The sequence below is a fragment of the Taeniopygia guttata genome, chromosome 3 (genome assembly GCF_048771995.1).
Source record: "Taeniopygia guttata chromosome 3, bTaeGut7.mat, whole genome shotgun sequence".
Taxonomy (NCBI): Eukaryota; Metazoa; Chordata; class Aves; order Passeriformes; family Estrildidae; genus Taeniopygia; species Taeniopygia guttata.
Genome location: NC_133027.1, coordinates 22,431,415 through 22,449,323, shown reverse-complemented (window position 1 = coordinate 22,449,323; position 17,909 = coordinate 22,431,415). Strand labels below are relative to the sequence as shown.

General features: G+C 38.4%; 1 protein-coding gene across 9 annotated transcripts in view; it reads right to left on the bottom strand.

Annotated features, from left to right (window-relative positions):
• The window catches only part of ARHGEF10 (Rho guanine nucleotide exchange factor 10), a 111,370-nt gene that overhangs the window by 66,218 nt on the left and 27,243 nt on the right, over positions 1-17,909 (bottom strand). For 6 of the 9 annotated variants that reach the window (XM_072926430.1, XM_072926425.1, XM_072926426.1 and 3 more), the window contains 8 exons: positions 15,368-15,538; positions 12,930-13,220; positions 11,968-12,031; positions 10,691-10,770; positions 9,587-9,643; positions 6,828-6,991; positions 3,621-3,737; positions 2,344-2,458 (listed from right to left, as the gene is read on the bottom strand). In XM_072926430.1, coding sequence (XP_072782531.1) covers positions 2,344-2,458; positions 3,621-3,737; positions 6,828-6,991; positions 9,587-9,643; positions 10,691-10,770; positions 11,968-12,031; positions 12,930-13,220; positions 15,368-15,538 — 1,059 coding nt within the window. Of the gene's footprint in view, positions 1-2,343; positions 2,459-3,620; positions 3,738-6,827; positions 6,992-9,586; positions 9,644-10,690; positions 10,771-11,967; positions 12,032-12,929; positions 13,221-15,367; positions 15,539-16,375; positions 17,779-17,909 lie in introns of those variants that run through there. The other 3 variants (XM_030267314.4, XM_072926427.1, XM_072926429.1) reach the window with 3 other exon arrangements.

Below are 17,909 nucleotides of genomic sequence, written 5' to 3'. Positions count from 1 at the left end.
TTCACTTACCAAACAAAAGAAATTTCCCAGCACTTCTGTATCATCTGTGAAATCACATTAATGCTACCACCAATTGGTACTCTAATACAGAACACCTTTCAAAGTTATCCTAATTTCCCACAGCTGCAGGCAGCCTAAGCATCCTTTGCTTGACCTCTACTCCCTCCTCTCAGCCAGGAGAATGGGGCTGTCCAGAGGGCAGAACATAACAACTTGGGTTAAAGCACTACAGCTCTAGCGGCAGCAGTTTTAAAATAAATGATCCCTGGGAAGAAACTGAAAGCCCATATTATGATCCAGCTAAAACAATTCCATACACCCTTCTATAGCTGAATTGAAGTAGCCAAATTAACCAAAATGTTTGATTTCATCAGAAGAGTGAGGGATCCTGCACTGTTCTGTGGGTAAAAATTTTACTGAAAAAGCACCACCGAAGTGTATTGATAGGTGGCAGTACATAGCCAGCCAAACAAGCAGATGCAAGGAAAGGAGACATGAAGGAAAATCAATATGAGAAACTGTCTTAGAACAAAAAGAGAAATAAGGGAAGCAGATCTTATGGCTGGGAGAAACTTCCCAGTTTAGTTAACAAACTTCACAAATTTTTCAGTAGCTCTGTGCTGATTTGGAAAGTGGCTATGAGATTCAGCCATCCACAGATACACTGTGTCTGCAACCCAGTCTCTAGAAATGTAAAAAGGAACGCCAGGTCCATTGTAACACTGCCCTGCAGATCATTTTCATGTGTTCGACTGCAAGAAGTTGAGAACACACTTTTTGATCAGCTCATTTTGTGTACCTTTCTATATTCTATTTTTGAATTAAGTAAATTGAGAAGCAGTCAGAGGTCATGGCAGAGATGTAAGATGTGTCGTGGCCCATACAGCAACTTTATGTTACCTCTCTCACTAAAAATATTTTGTTCCACCCTTGTGGTTTTAGCTTCCTAAAATTGTAGTTTTATAAGCTCTGAAGTTACTAACATTTAATTAGTTGGGCAGAAACCTGAGCAGAAAGACACACTATCTCTCAGACTTACCCTGAAAAAGAAACTAGTTTTAATTTACTACCTGTCTCTTGAAAAAATTACCTGTGGACAGCTGCTGCCACCGCTCATGACAAAGGATTGTCACTTGCTCTCAACTACAGAAAGAACACAAATACTTCTGTGGCTTTTTGATTTTACATCACTTTCTGTTTTCCCAACCCAAATTCAGCTTTCATCAAAAATCATAAACTAATTAAGTACAATCTTTTCAACAGTACAGGACAGTTTTTCCCCCTACTTTCACTCCTAAGAACAGAAAGCATTACTCCTTACCAATGATGAACTTTTTAAAAGTCAACTAAATTTCCACTGAAAACCATGTCTTAACAGCACATTCTCCTGACATTTAAGAGTTATTTGATGGAGAGACCTGGACAGACTTAGTAACTGTGCTGATTTTAACTGGGGTAGATTTAATTTTCTTCACAGTGGTTAGGATGAAGATACATTTTGTATTTGTGCTGGACACAGGGTTGATAACACAGAGAAGTTTTTGTTATTGCTGAGCAGGGCTTGCACAGAGCCAAGGCCTTTTCTGCTTTTTGTACTGCCACGCTGGTGAGGAGGCTGGGGGTGCATGGGAGGTTGGGAGGAGATACAGCCAGGACAGGTCACCCAAATTGACTAAAAGGACATTCCAGACCATATGACATCCTGCTCAGTATATAATGTGGGAGGAAAGAGGAGTAAAGGGAGGGGATGTTCAGAGTTTTAGCGTTTGTGTTCCAAGTAACCACTATGTGTAATGGAGCCCTTCTCTCCTGGAGATGGATAAGTACCTGCCTGCCCCTGGGAAGCAGTGAACTAGTTCCTTTTCTTTGCTTGTGTGCGGGTTTTATGTTCAATATTATGTTACATTGTTTTTATCTCAACCCAAAAGTTCTCACCCTTACCCTTCTAATCCTCTCCTCAGTCCTGGTTGTAGGGCAGTGAGCGAGTGGCTGTGCAGGCTGGCTGCTGGCTTGGGTTACACCACAACTACCATACTCCCATCTACCAGTACCTAGATCACACTGCTTAGTGGAACTTTTTGTTATTGTTCTTAAGTTGACTCTTCTCTGTGGTCCTTGCTTTCTCAGGTCACTCAGGTTCTTGCCCCAAATAGAAAAAACTGCTCAAGATGCATTGACCATACTGTCATCTGAACTGAATACTATACCATACATTTTTGATATATCTGACTTCTTGCATCTAGCTCTCAGCTCCCACTACAAAAATTTTCTAGGCCATTAATCTTCTTTCTCAGAAATTACTAGAGAATGTACAAAGAGAAAAACTGTAAATATAGCACATACCCTGAGAAATGAAAGATTTTGTCCGAATGAAGGAACGACCCTTCTTCACAGCTGCTTTTGTCTTTTCGAGTCCATCTTTGGTACCTTCTCTAGCAGCTCTCATAAGCTTTTGCACCTGTAAGACAAAATATATAGTCTACACATTCAGTGGATAATAGGAAAACATTTAAGCCTGCACGCTTTTAGAGTATCAATATTGTCCAAAGTCAAATGAATACATAATAAGTAGCGAGAACCATGAAAGCTCAGAGCCAAGCTCCTGTATTTCAAAATAAAATAAAAACTGGAGACAAGGACTCACTTCATGGCAATACTGTATGCAAGTCTGAAAGAGCAGAAATGCTTAAGAACCCTTCTGCATTCAAACAGAAACTTTAAATAGTCTCAAATGTTATCTTACAGAACAAATATCCACTACTCACAGGTCATTAATGGCCAGAGGTCTTGTCCATCTTTCAGTGACCCAATAACTCTCCCAAACTATTTCTGACCTAAATATAACCCCCTAGACTCAGTTATATATTAGCTATATTCTTAAACAAACACTGTTATGAAGGAAAAAGTTACAACTAGTAACTTCATTCATTGAAGAAATACATTGATTTAATTAAGAATTCCATAATCTTACAGTACACTACTACAGTCAAATGAAATTTCATGGAACAAAAAAATAAAAAAACACCAAATAAATTTTTCTTTGCTGGAAAATGTTTATTAAAATACCCTGCTTTATACTTCTTTCCCAAAATGTCACTACAATAAAAAATCCCCACTACTGTCAGAACACAAACAAAGCTGCCTTGCTGCAGTCAGGCAATTTCTGGGTTTGAGACTGAAACTTTTCACAAAAACCCAGTCTTTTCATATTGGTTCCATTCAGAATGGAGAGCAGGGAGATTCCAAATTTGATCCTGTGTGTCTGCAGAGCTAGGCTAACCCCATGGACCCAAGGTCTCAGAGAGACACTAGGGTTGTACACCTGGCCCACACTCTGGGATAAGGACTTTTTTCCAGGGAAAGACAATGCCCTATCTCATCTTCTGAGACTATTAATATTAAAAGTAAGCATAAGAAAAGGTCCTTGACCAAGTATTTTTAAGTGTATAACAATATTATAGTCTTTAATTTAAGACTGCACAATAAAAATTCAGCACATTTAGAATTCATTTCATACAAATTATCATCTACTTTTTCAAGCTATTAATAAAAGACAACATTGTCTGTGTTGGAAAAGCAATTATTTAAATGTAGCTAATTACAAAAATCAACTACACTACCTTCAGCTCATGTTTTTGCTTTAGCTGCTGAATCTCTACTGCTCCCACAGTGTTTGACATCAAATCTTTCATCTTTTTTTCATAATGTTCCTTTAAACGCATTAGGTCATGAGAAAGCTACAGTGTATAAAAAGATACAATCTTTTCAAAAAGCCATAGTGAAAACTTCATGCTAAAGCAATCATATAAATCATGCACATTGCCCCATCTATCTACTGGTACAAAGACAACTAAGGGTAAACTATCACTAAGGGAAAACTATCGCTAAGGGAAAACTATCACTGAGGGAAGCTCCAGTCCGAGGAAGGGACCATCGCTCCTGGGCACTGTTGAACTCCACCAGGTGCTTTTCTGTAAAGACAGGGGCAAAGCCACTTAGACTAAGGTAGCTAAATTGTTATACATATTCATTGTATTTTGCCTATCTCTTAAAAACCACATGGAAACAATACATCAGCTTTAACCATAAGCATTATTCCCTGGAGCACAAACCCTAGTGTGTATTTCAGACTATCCTTCCAAACAGTGAATCAGAAGAAAACTCAGACACTGAGGAACCTGTGGAGATTGCTGGCACCTGAGAATATGGAAATTGACAGGGCAGTGAGTCAGGTAAGGAGACACTAACAGGATTCACGTTCTTGTGGTTTCCCCATGCATCATAGCGTCATTGTATGAACTTGGGTGTAACCATCTCATACATAAATACATTCATTTGCAAGGTAAGGAAACTATCACAGGGAAAGGAATGCTCTGGACACTAATACCATTTGTTAAACATTTTGACAAAGGTAGATAAAAGAGGTTAAAATGCAACCAGGAAATTAAAAAAAAGAGAAAAGTATTGGTGTGCCGTATAATAAGAAGTCCAGTGGAAAACCACTCAGCTTGATATCAACAGAGTTACTTGGCAAGAGATCAAAGCCCCAGGAAAGTTAAGGCCTACTGAGTTGAAAACAAAGCAACAGGCCCAGCACGTAGCTCCACTAGGCTGGGTCAGGATGTAATTACCTCTAACATCATGATTCTGGCATTACAGCAGTATAATAGAGAATAGCATCTGGTTCACAGACAGGAAATATTTAACAGCAAAAACAAATCTTCCCTTCTTAAAATAAACTAGTAAATAAATAGAATAATAAGAATTACAATGAAAAGGTGACTTTAAGGGAAGTCAGCACTTAAAATTAAAAATCCCACCTCCAACCTTGCCATACATTTCAACTAACACTAAAATTATAAGTAGGACAAGTCCCTCACAGGCTCTGAAGGGCTACAGAAGGTGATGTGCTGGGAATATACTATAATATCCATCACAGGACCTGAGGAGAAGTCACAGTTAGTGCAAGAAATAGATACAGAGAAAACGTACATAAAGAAGAGTAGTGTCTGCCTGTGCTGAAATGCAAATGCAGGGAAGGCTGGGATTGGTTTTGGGGTTTTGGTTGTTGTCTTCTTGGTTGCTTGTTGCAAGGGTTTTTGTTTGTTTGTTTGTTTTTCAAGACTAAAGTTTCTTTCCTTACTCTCTGCCAAAACCCTTCCCTAATTTCCTGATTTCTCCATCTCCCAGCAACCCATCCAGGTGCAGGAGCCTATCTGACTTTTCCATCCACCAGCTTAAGTGTTCCTCCACTCCTCACAATGCAATCCCCAAAACCTTTTGTCACAGACCTAAAAAAGCCATCTGCATGGCAGTACCCAGGGGCACACCCCTCTTCTGTCATCACTCCTCAGTCCCTTGCTCACTCTGTGCCTGACCCTAGTGCAATCACATTCAACCATTGACAACAGTTTTCCATGACAGATCAAAGTATACTTTTAAGAGTTCCAAAAAAAATGGCTTTAAGACTTGCATTGCTCACATATGTAAATAGATTCTTATGACTACAGCCAAAGCTGAACCTAGGGATAACAAGAGAAGATCAAAAAAAATAAAAAGAATAAGCCAGCAGCCATGTTAAGGCTTACACACTCACATGCAAAGTAATTTCCTAGCCTCTTCCAAGGTATTAAAAAAAAATTCAAACTCCATGTTTTCAGTCTTGTTAGAAAAATCTCCCAGACAAACAGCTGCAACAGCTTAAGATCATTCTAGTCAGAGTAAACCCAAGAGAAGAACAGAGGATGAGCACTCAGCTTACAAAGTGCAGATTTGGGTTGGCTCAAATCTTGCAGTTAATTGCTCACTCCCTGATTTCGAAAGGACGTGCAGCAAGGATGGAAGTGAGGGGAGAGCAGCTTACATGTACTGGAGGGAAACACAGACAGCAAGGCTTTTATTCTCATCAAGTTAAGAAACCTGCAAAATGAAAAAAGGGTCCCATGAAATAACACCCTGTCTGCAACCCCTGCACTTTCCGACCACGGGGTCCTGAGGCAGCTCACAACATACAGTTGCCAAGTGGCTATTGGGGGTCTGTCCCCAGTCAGCACACACTGGGGAGCCTCTCACAAAGAGGGTCCTCAAAGGCAGAAGAGAGCCAAGGCGAAGAGAAGGCCAGAGCCCAGGGCCCCTCTCCCTGTGCAATGGGAGACGCACAATGAGGACAGGCACCTGTATCACCTGTGCCTTCCTGCCTCCTGCAGAACAGATGGAGCCAAAGGTACGACACCTGAGAAATGTCACAGATGGATCATTTTAATCACGCCACCTCTCTTCTCTCCTGACAGGTAGAACTCTCTCTGATTACAAAAATCTTTTACTTGCAGAAGTTTTTTACGCCTAATCACTTTCAAACAAGCAAACTGTTGCAGATCTAAGACAGAAAGCTAGGGAACACTGGCAAAGAGTTTTGTGACTTTGGACAACCTAAAGATCCCAAACCATCAATTCTTGTCAGGCTTGTCCCCATTTGTTTTTCACATTATTTTCCACACTTATTTACCACTTACACTAATCCAGCAATTGTAAAACAAGAAAAGGTGAGGAACTTCCCATAAGTAAAAACAATCTCACTTTTAATTTCATTTTTATTCAATTGGAGTTTTATCTTTTTTGTAAGAAGCTTCTGTTTAATATTTTCATATTTTCTTTTCCCTGTTACAGTTTGTTATGTACTGTCACTTCCACACTGATTCATATTTCCTTTAAAAATGTGCTGTTGGCATTTGAAACGGAATTGAGGAAAAGAAGAAATACAAGTGAGAAAGGCAAGTGTTAGAAACCAGGACAACCTCAATGACTGAGCAGCACTGCCAGATACATACATGTCTCTTGTGGTTGCCTCGCAAAAATGAGCTGGGAATTCCATTTTTACACTCAGAATCACTCTGTTCTTCATAGCTTTCAAACTCACTTGAACTCCACCCATATTCCAGTGAGCTGTTTCCACCATCATCACCATTTTCAACATCATCATAAATCATTTCCTCTGCAAGAATTAAACCAAAATAAAAAAAGCTCACTGAAATGCATGTTTGTTCGAATACCAAAAACCCTGTACAGACTTTTGTATGCACATTAAAAATTCTGAATTAAATCCAGTATTCAAATAGCCAAAGTGGATTGTCTTTGTTGAAACAGAGTACTAAAAAAGGACAGTGTTAAGGGTACACATCATGATCCTTTTAGAAATATGTGCTACTCAAACTGTTGTGTCCAAATCCCACAAAATTATTTAGAACTTCAAAGGAAGTTTAAACTCAAACTGTGAATGCACATCTGCGCTGAGAAGCATTATCATTCCATTTATAAGCTTGCCATTTGTCCCTAGAGACATGCTAAAACATGGCAAGGATCAAATGAAAAGGTCACTACTTCCAGCAGAACAGGTCAAACCAAACACAATGGTATTCATGACTCATTACCACCAGTCACTGGAAGTCTCCCATACCTGGCAGCTACCTTGCTCATAATTTACTCTCAAAACTTGAAGTATTAACCTTTCCAAGACATAACCTTTTCAAATCTATATTGCAAAGGCTGACCAAAGTACCTCTTGTTAAAGACACAGGTCCTTCCATTGGCACAGGTGTCAAGAACATAAAACTTAAAACATAAAACTCCAATTAAATGGAAAATTTAGAGCCAATTGCTTACCAGGAAACAGGACTGTGCTCTACCTGCAGCATCATATGTCAGTACAAATGGAAAAGGGTGGACACTTGTCGTGGTACAACACTTCTATCAGGAATCACTATTGTCAGAGGTTATGATGCAGCATTTACAACTGTCTCCTATTAAATTCAGGAAACTGCAGATGTGCTTTTATTTTAGACTGATGTTTCATTTAATCAGACAGAAAACATGTATTTTCAAAAGAAAAACTGATATGTTGTACAAATCCATGAAAACCCTGGATTTTAATATAAACACTGGAATCCTCTGTGTTAATTATAAAGAATTTAATTAGTCTAATTTGGAAGATTCCACTTTTAATTTTTTTTTTTTAAATCCCCATGCATATCAAGACTGTCCTTAAAATATTGTTACTGAAGAACACATCTTAGTGGTAATCTAGTATAGTGAATAATTTAAAAGAACCATCATAGCAAGTCAAAATACATCAAGACTTTTGTAAGTCTAACTCCTGTGCTGTGAGCTTTGGGGTAGGAATTACCCCAGTACTGGGTGAATTTATCTTGTCCATGTGGTAATGTAGATTGTCTGAAACTTTTTTTGGAATAGTTGCATCTCCCTGACAAAATATATAAATAATAAACATCAAGATCATGAATGTACAAAGATGAAACTTCCCTTACTACCTATTTCCTCAGAATCTTTCAGTGTCTTAGGGGACAACATGAAAATCAAAATTTTAATTGATGTCTTATGGGTTAAGCTAAAGATTCTGACCAATATGCTGAGCAGAGCTTTGCTCCATATCCCATATCCCAACTAGCTCAGCCACCTGGGCCTGGTGTATGTGTTTCCTCACTGATCAGCAATAGCACAGAGATGTCCCTGCTCAGAGCAGCACTGAAGGAACTTCCAATAATATAAGCATTCAAGTCATGAATGTAACACGGTACTTTCTAATAATAAATGAAAAAAAATCAGTAATAATTTGTAAAATACCTTGCCTGAACACTACTAAGAACAAGAAATTAAACTGTTACAGCTTTAAAGATTAATGTGGGTTTCACACAAGAAAGCTTAAATTTTTCTTTCAAACTTTTAACTTTTTAACTTTTTTCTTTTTAACTTTTCTTATAGTTTTCTTGATTCATTAAAAATTTCAAAGCCCTCTGAGAACCATGATGAGTAAGATGCTGAGCTCCCAATAAGCCAATTCACTCAAACACAAAATCAGCCAGTAGCAACTGATCTTTAAGCAGACTCAACTATACCCAAAAACTGCAAAACAAACCAGAAGTTTGTTTGAGCAAGAATTCAATGAAATACAATTCTTGAACCCTAACTCCATCATTTCCAGTAAAGGTAAAATCTTGACTCCAGTAACTACTTTGAGATCTATTCTGCCCCCTCCAAACATGGTCACAACCATCAGGAGCAGACCACTTCAAAGCTGAAATAAAATATTTCTGTAGAGTCACAATCAGGATGGTGAACAGCCATTCTGGACCATCTCTTCCATCTATCAAGCATTAATATACTGAAGGGGACTTTCAAGGAAAGAGCTTCTCTTTATGACCACAACAATGGTATATTATCATACATCATTTAACTATTTAAAACACCCTATTCCTAACTATCTTGCCTTGTTCAGGGCACTACAGCTACAACACCCAACACTGTAATCCTCTAATGTGCAGAATACTCAAGCATTTGGAACAGTATCTATAAAACAAAGTAGAATTCAGCTTCTGAGTAGAGCAGTATAGAAGACCTGCTAAGATAGTCTTTTAAGTATTAGTACAATTCTGAACTTTTTAAGACCCAGCAATTATTGACACAATGGTAATTCCATTTACATATATTTTAAGCACTTAATGAACATAACCATTTAGTATACATGCACATAATTCCATTTTACATTGCTGTCAACATTACAAAGATCTCAAACCTGGTTCAGAGTCTGAATCTTCTCTTGGCACATCATCATAAATTACCTCATCCGGGTCTAAAATCAAGACAGAAAAAAAAAAAAAAAAAGAGAAACTTCTTAAAATTTGGGCCCAAGTGTTTAAGAGGCATTTGGATAAAGCCCTTAACATGCCCTTAGCTTTTGGTCAGGCAGCTGAAATGCCATAGGTCCTCTCCAACTGAAATATACTATTATATTTTAAAGAATTTTGGTTATATTGGCATATATGAATACTATGGAGATATGACTCACTCTCCACTAGCATTTTGCTTGCACATCTAATCATTCAAATATTGCAATAATGCACCAAGCAGTATATGGTATTTGTGAAATTTCAGTTTTATCTGCATTGCTTATGATGACCTTTGGTAGCCTGAAAACAAAAATCCGCTTCAAAAAAACCAGTATTTCTCCCTTCTTCTTACAGAAGTATGGTATGTTCTGTGCCTGTTGAAGACTGCTCATTGCCTTACTGAATGGATGTAGAAAAGCTGAAACTGAATTTTTAAAAAGAGCCAAAACTGAATAATGCAATGATTACCATAATATATTAAGAGGCAGAATGATAACGCAGATTCTTCAGTCACTTCACAAAATATGTAAGGCAAACTCCAGTCCAGTGGGAACAACTGAGAACAGGCAGGATAACCTGTCCTCAAACCACACAGTCTCTGTTCTGGTTTAAAATGAAGCTGCCAGCCAAGAATCAACAGTACACACCAAGACAGTGTCAATTCCTTCCCTTCCTCCAATTCTACACTTGCAGATCAGACTCTGAACTGGAGCTTATTTCCACTGCACATGCATTGATGGAGCCAAATGACTTCCATAACACATGATTCCACAGATTCCAAAAGGTGGAAAAGTGAATGTTAACTTTATTCTAAAATATAATTTTACTACACTGTTGAATGTTCTATCTGGTACAGCTTGGTTCTGGAATCTATCTGAAAACACACAGTAAAAGTGAACACAGACATTCCCATAAAATCTACTTGTGCACCCAGACACACACATACTTCTGATCACAACTTAAAACCGACCACCTTCCACAGCCATACTTCAGTGCTCACTGGTACTTACTTTCCATCCATGCTGTATTTGCAGGATCTGCAACCCATTTGGCCAGGGCATCATCCTCTTTCTTGGTCTGGTTATCGTCACTTGAAAAAGAGGCCACACAATAAAAGAACTAAAAGTTATACTGCAACGCTTTTAAACATCCATGAAGACAAGACAATAAATATATTTCTGCCTGCTAGTTTCCACTCCAAGGCTGCTGATTAGTCAAAAATGTTGCTTCAGTACGTAGTTGGGTGATGAATAAGCTATTCTAGTTAATAGTCTGACAATTTTAGTCAGAAAATTGAAAACACTTTCTTTACAATCTTAAAAAAATACTCTGCTTTTGAGTTCATCTACCAGAACACAGGAAATTCTCTCAGAAGCAGTGAAGTGACAGCTTCTTTTTCATGGTAAATAGGACTAAAGACATTCTGGGTTACATCAGGAGCCATCAGGCAAAGCTGTTCTCCTCCTGCACCTGGTGCCGGTGAGGCTGAACCTGTAGCAGCATGTCCAGTCTTGGCTTCCCAACACTCCCCTGCTAGAGAGCTGTGGAGAAACTGAAGCTACCTCTAGAGAGATGTACAGAAACTGAAGTCAAGGCCTAAAGCACACGGTTTACAAAGAAGGAGATAAAAGACATGGGGATTATTTAGTCTGGTAAAAAGGATGTTACCCAAGAGTGATCTAAAGGGGTGATCCAAGAGCAGCTACATCTACCCAAAAGAGAACTACAGAGGAGATAGAATCAGGGTTATTTTTTTGTTTGGGTTTGTTTTGGGGTTTTGGGGCTCTTTTTTTTTTTTTTATTAATACCAGACAAAGGGGGAACGGTCAAGAGACTGCCCAATGGGAGATCTGGACATTTGGGGAGGTAGGGGCAGGGAAGGGGGGGAGGGAAGTACAGCAGGGAAAATGGCTTGGGGAAGCTGCAGCACCTCCATCCTTGGACAGTTTGAAGGCTCAGCCAGCAAGGCCATGGTTTATCTGATGGAATATTGGAAGGGGTTCTGCTGAAAGCAGCAGGCTACACCAAATTCCAGCAATCTGTTGCACCTGACATTGCCATCACTCCAGAAAAATTCAACCCAGCGTCTTCAAAAATGTCATGCACATTGACACACACCAGTGCTGATTTTTGTACACAACCAGAGTTACAGGAGTAAGAAAGTAAAAGAAACCAAACCAACAAACATGGAAGTATCACACAAGGAAAATAAAATACTTATCAAATGCAAGCTTTCTTAGGAATTAAGGCTTTACATATCATTAAAACATGATGAACTGGCAATCACCTATTATGAGGGTCCTCCAAGTTTACAGAATTATAATGACATTCTTCAGCTGCTGACTGTGCACCTGCCAAGTAGGAAAAAAAAAAAGGAAAATGCTTGCAATAACATGTCAGTTTGAATCAAACTGCACATTTTACCATAAGAAACTGATTTTACTAGATCATTGCTAAAGAATAATTTCCTTTCTTGCAATAGTTTTATTCTTACACATGTTTAAAAAAAATTGGAAGTTTCTTCACACCATGCATTTTTGAAAGCTAAGTAATTCAAAGACACAGCTATTTGTTAGAAGAGCTGTTAAGAGGAAATCACAATGCCTAATGCATTTAATTATATCTCTCAAACATATATTCCTTTACAGGTAATAAGGACCACACAAACATTTGCTTTTACTTGACAGTATTTCTAATAGTGGTAAAAAGCAAAGGCTGGAAAAAAGGCTGGAATTATAGAAGAACTGCTGCCTAGCTAAAGAATATTCAAAATACGAAGAGGAAAAGGAAGGATATGGGGAGCTTTCTTTTCCTACTGTCTTGACATTAGGTTGTCAACCTTCTCAGCTATGGTTACAAAATGGATTGCTTGTTTCTGTAATAACCCATAGTTACTTCCCTTTCTAGTTCCTTCTTCTGATTTAAAATTGTACTAGAAGACAGAGAATTCATCAAATCATCAAGGGAAAAATCCGATAGGAACTCTAAATCCACAAGAACTGGAAAATAAACAAACAGAAATGCATATAGAAAAGGCAAAAGGGATAGGAATTTTGCCAGGATCTAGGAAAAACAATAAAAGGTATGAAAAGAAAACATTTGGTTTAAACACTGAACTCTGGATCTGGAAATTATTTCATTACATTAAAAAGGAATTAGCATTAATCATACTCACCCAGGGTGAGTGCTATGCAGGAAAGGAACCTGAGGTTAGCCTTTCAAATAAAGTAAGGTGTGTAAATACAGTACCTTCTTCATCTACAGAAACACTGCGTATGATGACAGGGCTGGAGTATGCTGGCAGTATCAAAGGTAAGTTGGATGGCACAGCATATCCACAAGGGACAGGAACAGAATATCCACCGGACAGGCTGGGACTTGCACATTCATCTTGAGGACTTGGTTCTGGTGATGAGGATGGATCCTTATCTTGGATTGGGGAAATATTTATGACTGAGTAGGGATTTACTTTGGCTGGAGTGCCTTCTGCAGCAGGTTCTGATGTTTGCAGCTTCTCAGTGTTTTCTAAATTATCACCTCCTTTAGTTGAAAGATTAAACAAAAATACAAAGTTTTAGTTTTCATACCTATTCAAGCCACTCTAATAGCTCTTTGCAAGTATGCTAAACTCTGACTCGATCTTTACTATACAAGATGCTTACAACCTATGACTCAAAATTTACAGACAGTAATGCCAACCTCCCTATTTTACAGATGAGGAATGCAACAAGAGCAAAAGATGAGTTACAAAGATGGCCATGGAAAAACAGTAACTTGACTGACATAAGAGCATGAGTCAAAATAGTCTTAAATCATAAAGGTTAAAATCTGGATTCTAGATGAATTTAAATCTTACAAACACAAACTCAAGAAATATTTAGGAGTAGTCACGAAGATAAGAAAAGTCATGGAGGGACATTCCTCAAAGAGCAGTCCTGAAAATGCTGTGTTAAGAAAGGGAGGAAGAAAATAACTTCACAAGTTTTCTTCTTTGAAAATGTATTGTTTTCTGTTATAGAAAGTTCCCAGTATTTTTTGAGACAAGCTGAGATATAGCAGAACCACAGGCCATTCTGAAGGGAACTGCAGAACTGTATCCCAAGTGATCAAATTATTTTAATCTGTAAGCACAACTTCACAATAAGGGTGAGCAAGCAACAGATGCTCAGGGAAAGATGGTGTTTACGTTCCAGGTTGTCCAACTGCACAGTACCTGAAGAGTTACATATCTTTAATTGCCATAAGCACAGTGAATCTGTTTACAAAAGGAAATTGGATTAAAGTAAGCAAAATCAGCTTTTAGCAATTTGAGCAGAATACAACAATTTCCGGACTACACCTCAGCACTGGACACATCTGCATATGTCATTAAAAATGTTTCAATATTTAGCAAAACTTCTGTTTATGAACAAAATTCATACATTCAAACTCCACTTAGTTTTATGCGCAATATCTCAACTCAGAAACATGCAAGCTAAGCTGTGAAATAGCTTATCTCGAGCCATCAATGTGCCTTAAGATCAGCCAGCATATACAGTTTTCCTGTAGCATAAAACTCAGACTATGTCCAATTCATTGGTTTGGACATCACACTTCAATGGGAAACCTCACAGGAATTACATGTGATAGTCACTTGCCCTGTCAGATCTACCATGACTGTAACTGGCAGGAATATTTAAAACACTTGCATGATATTTCCATGTGTGAGAGACTGGACTACGATTCAAAACAAACTGACCATTTTCAGAGATGCCTGGGTGCTTTGCTGAGGCCAGGTTTACAAGCCCACAAAGAGAAGGCAAGGAGTTTTTGGGTGTGTAATGACGAACCTCTGGTCTGCATAAGACAGAGGGGGTGAACTTACCAGCACCAGAGGCTACAAACTGTGCTCTGAGGCCAGTAGGAGGCAGACCTTGGGGAGACAGGATGGTGCCTTTCATCACGCCAAACTGCCCTCCCTTACACAGACGCCCTCCTCCCAGGGAAGATCACATCCACACAAGGCTTACTGACATCAGAGGCAGCTGCCTTAGAAGAGCTCATAAACTCTCAACTACCCCTGAAGTGCTCTCAGACTCATTTCTGATGCATTCCACCAGAGAACTGCACATGATCAAAAGACAGAATAAAACTTCACCCTCATAGAGGAGGTGCTTGGCCACACCTACCTGAACCTGAGAGTGTGTCAACCCACCAGACTTGGTGTTTTATGGGCTTTTTCCCCACCTCTGACAGATGAAGACCTTCAATTGTCACTTCAACCAAGTGTCATCACAGATCCATGGCTGGTGTTTATGTATCTTCCTACACTTACCCTTTCTTTTTCTTCCTTCCTTTTCCCTTATATGTTTCCTTAAACGGGTGGTATTTTTATGCTTTGATATCGCCATATTACTTTTTATACTAATAACCAAAATGGCTATATATATGCTTTCCATTACAATCAAATTGTTCCAAAGTAAACCCAACATGTGCATATTTACAAACACCAGTCTTTCAGTGTTTGTTTCACTCTGATCTGCTCCAAGAAATCCATTAAGAAGACCCTGAATTACCCTCAGGGGTGGGCTATAACACCATGGAAAACTCTTGTTAAAATACTTTTACTGCACAGTCAAGAAAAGGCATCCTATGATCAGTCTTGACTACTTAGCCCAGTGGAGGTACAGACCAACAGGCTGACTTACCTGCTGCACCAGCCTCTTGGTGCTCTATGTAATTTCCAGGACCAGGAAGAGGTGGCACAAGGGCTTGCCTGTCTGCTTCTGGTATCTCATCTCCACTATCAAAATCAAACTGTTCTCCCTCATCCTCCTCTTCATCATTCAGACCCGTGGCTTTTGGTTCATGCTCTAGAACTGTGCAGAAAGACACACCTTGGTTTGTTTGCTCTTAATAATGATTTCATGGGACCAGTAAATGCTCTACATTACAAATGAAGCTTACACAATGAACCCTTAGATTTTTAGGTTACTGGAACAGAACAAACGTTGATTGATGTGTTGATAACCTCATGCAGTTTTCAATAAATCCTTTAGTGCAAACAAGGAAATTACTTGGAAAGAAATAAACAAGTAATAATGCAAATACCCTTGCTTTTGTCATAATGAGCCAAAAGATTTTTAGAAAAACACTTAAATAGCCAATTTTTAAATAAGAAAACTTCACAGATTAATTTATTTGCACACGGACTTTGCAACTTTAAACCTTCAAGTAATTTTTCCTTTCTAACTGAAATTCCTAAGTCTATTATTTCCTAACAGCGTCCAAATGCCAGTGATAATCACTTAGTTCACACAGTCCAGCAGAGACAAGCAGTTGGTTTTCCTCCTCCAATCTGAGATAGTTTTAAACCATGCAACATGCTATTAGCCCTATTACCACACACACACGCATTCTCGTGGAGGGAGGGTATGGAACCTTTGAGGAAGTAATGGCTGGAATAATGACACTCTAATATGGATTAAAGATTAAAAGGGTGGGTTATGGTTTTTTTCCTCTTTGCTTTTGAAGATACTGTAGCGCAGATTTGGCTCTGTACATGGGGCTGGGGAGAGGAGCAGGAAGAAATACACAGCAGTTTCCCCCATGCTATTGGGGAAAATCTGTGAAAATGTAAATCCCTTCATGTACCTACAGCACATATCCTAAAAAAGACAAAGGTGTAAATACACAAGTATGTTATAAAAATTTACCTGAAGGTGATAAGTTTCCCCCCTCCATCCTCAGGTAACAGAAAATAAAAAAATAAGTCTTGCAAAGACGATTGGATCTGCTGCATCATGATGATGTTATCAGCTATCCTACCATCCAGAACACATTTTTTATCTTTATGATAAAACCCACAACACACCAAAGCTCTAGACTGCTTAGATCGTCATGGTAATCAGCATTCTTGCCAAGGCTTCTGTTTCTTCAAGCAGGCTGAGCCAGCAAATTTTACTACAGCACAAATAACAAGATCTTTCATGCAGCCTCTCTGCAGGAGAAAAAGTGAACTAATTGCAAAAATAGTAAGGAACAAAAAACCCGGATTATTCTGCATTTATTGTCATGTGTAATGACTGAGGCAGCAGGATATTTAATTTCATTTTGATTAATTCCTTTCAAAAATTCTTCTGTATGAAATCAGGCTTCTCATTTTTGCTTTGTCCATTAGCAATTACTTTTTTCCTGAAAGATGCAAGAAATTCTTCAGAGCTCTTCCAAGTGATTAAAGACAAACACGGCATTCTTCCTGGTTCACCATCCATCTGACTAAACTGTAACATTTGTTGCTTGACCGTGTAATGGGGAAAAGAAACAAAAGAGAGGAAGATGTCTTTCCAACATGAGTAAAAAAAACCACAAATTGGATGTGCCACCTAATTTTTTTTCTGTTACGGCTGTTAACACTGCTCCTCCTCATTCATTTCAAAACATTTACTTTGCATCATAGATAAACAAGTCACAGAACCTGATAAATGGGCACTACAGCCTGGAAAAATCCCATAATCGCATCACTGATGGTACAGTGGGTTAAGATTACAAAAAGAGACAAAAAAAGAAAGAATACATTGTCTGTCAGAAAGGGTATACGGGAAACAAACAAATATCCTCAGTTCAGAAAGTTTTAAACTGTATTTCAGCTCTGCATTATTTCTACATTTGCTTACTTGTGCAGGCATAAACTTTAGTATTTTAAATTTACAGATATTTTTCATCTCATATTTAATAAAAATATTCTCCTTTAAGCTTTTAATATCAAGGGCATACTATTTCAATTGATGAAAAAAGTATTTTAGTAACAAAAATAAAATAAAGATAGGGACTTTTTGCTGCAACTATAGAGCTGATCAGAAATGCAGATAAATACAGATTATGTCACACAAAAAAAAAGACAAATTCCTGTTTTGAAAATACCTATTTTCCACAGTTCTTTCTGTTATGTCACAACAACACACAGACAAAAGCTCTTTTTTAAGTGCTACAATTAGGAAGACAGACAGCAGTTAGACTCTGGCTGAATCTGTCTACTAAATACCACCACAGATCTTGCAAAATTTCATGCTCATGAAGAAAGCCCCAATTCCTCCTACCCTTTATCTGCAAATCAAAAGGATCAAGCCAAATAGTGCAAGAGGCAACTGTCTTGCAGAAAAAAAAAAAAAAAAAAAAAAAGGACGGGGGAGAGGGGGGAGTCTGGTGGGTGTGTGTGTGAGAGGGGGTATTTTCAAAGGCACGCTCCCT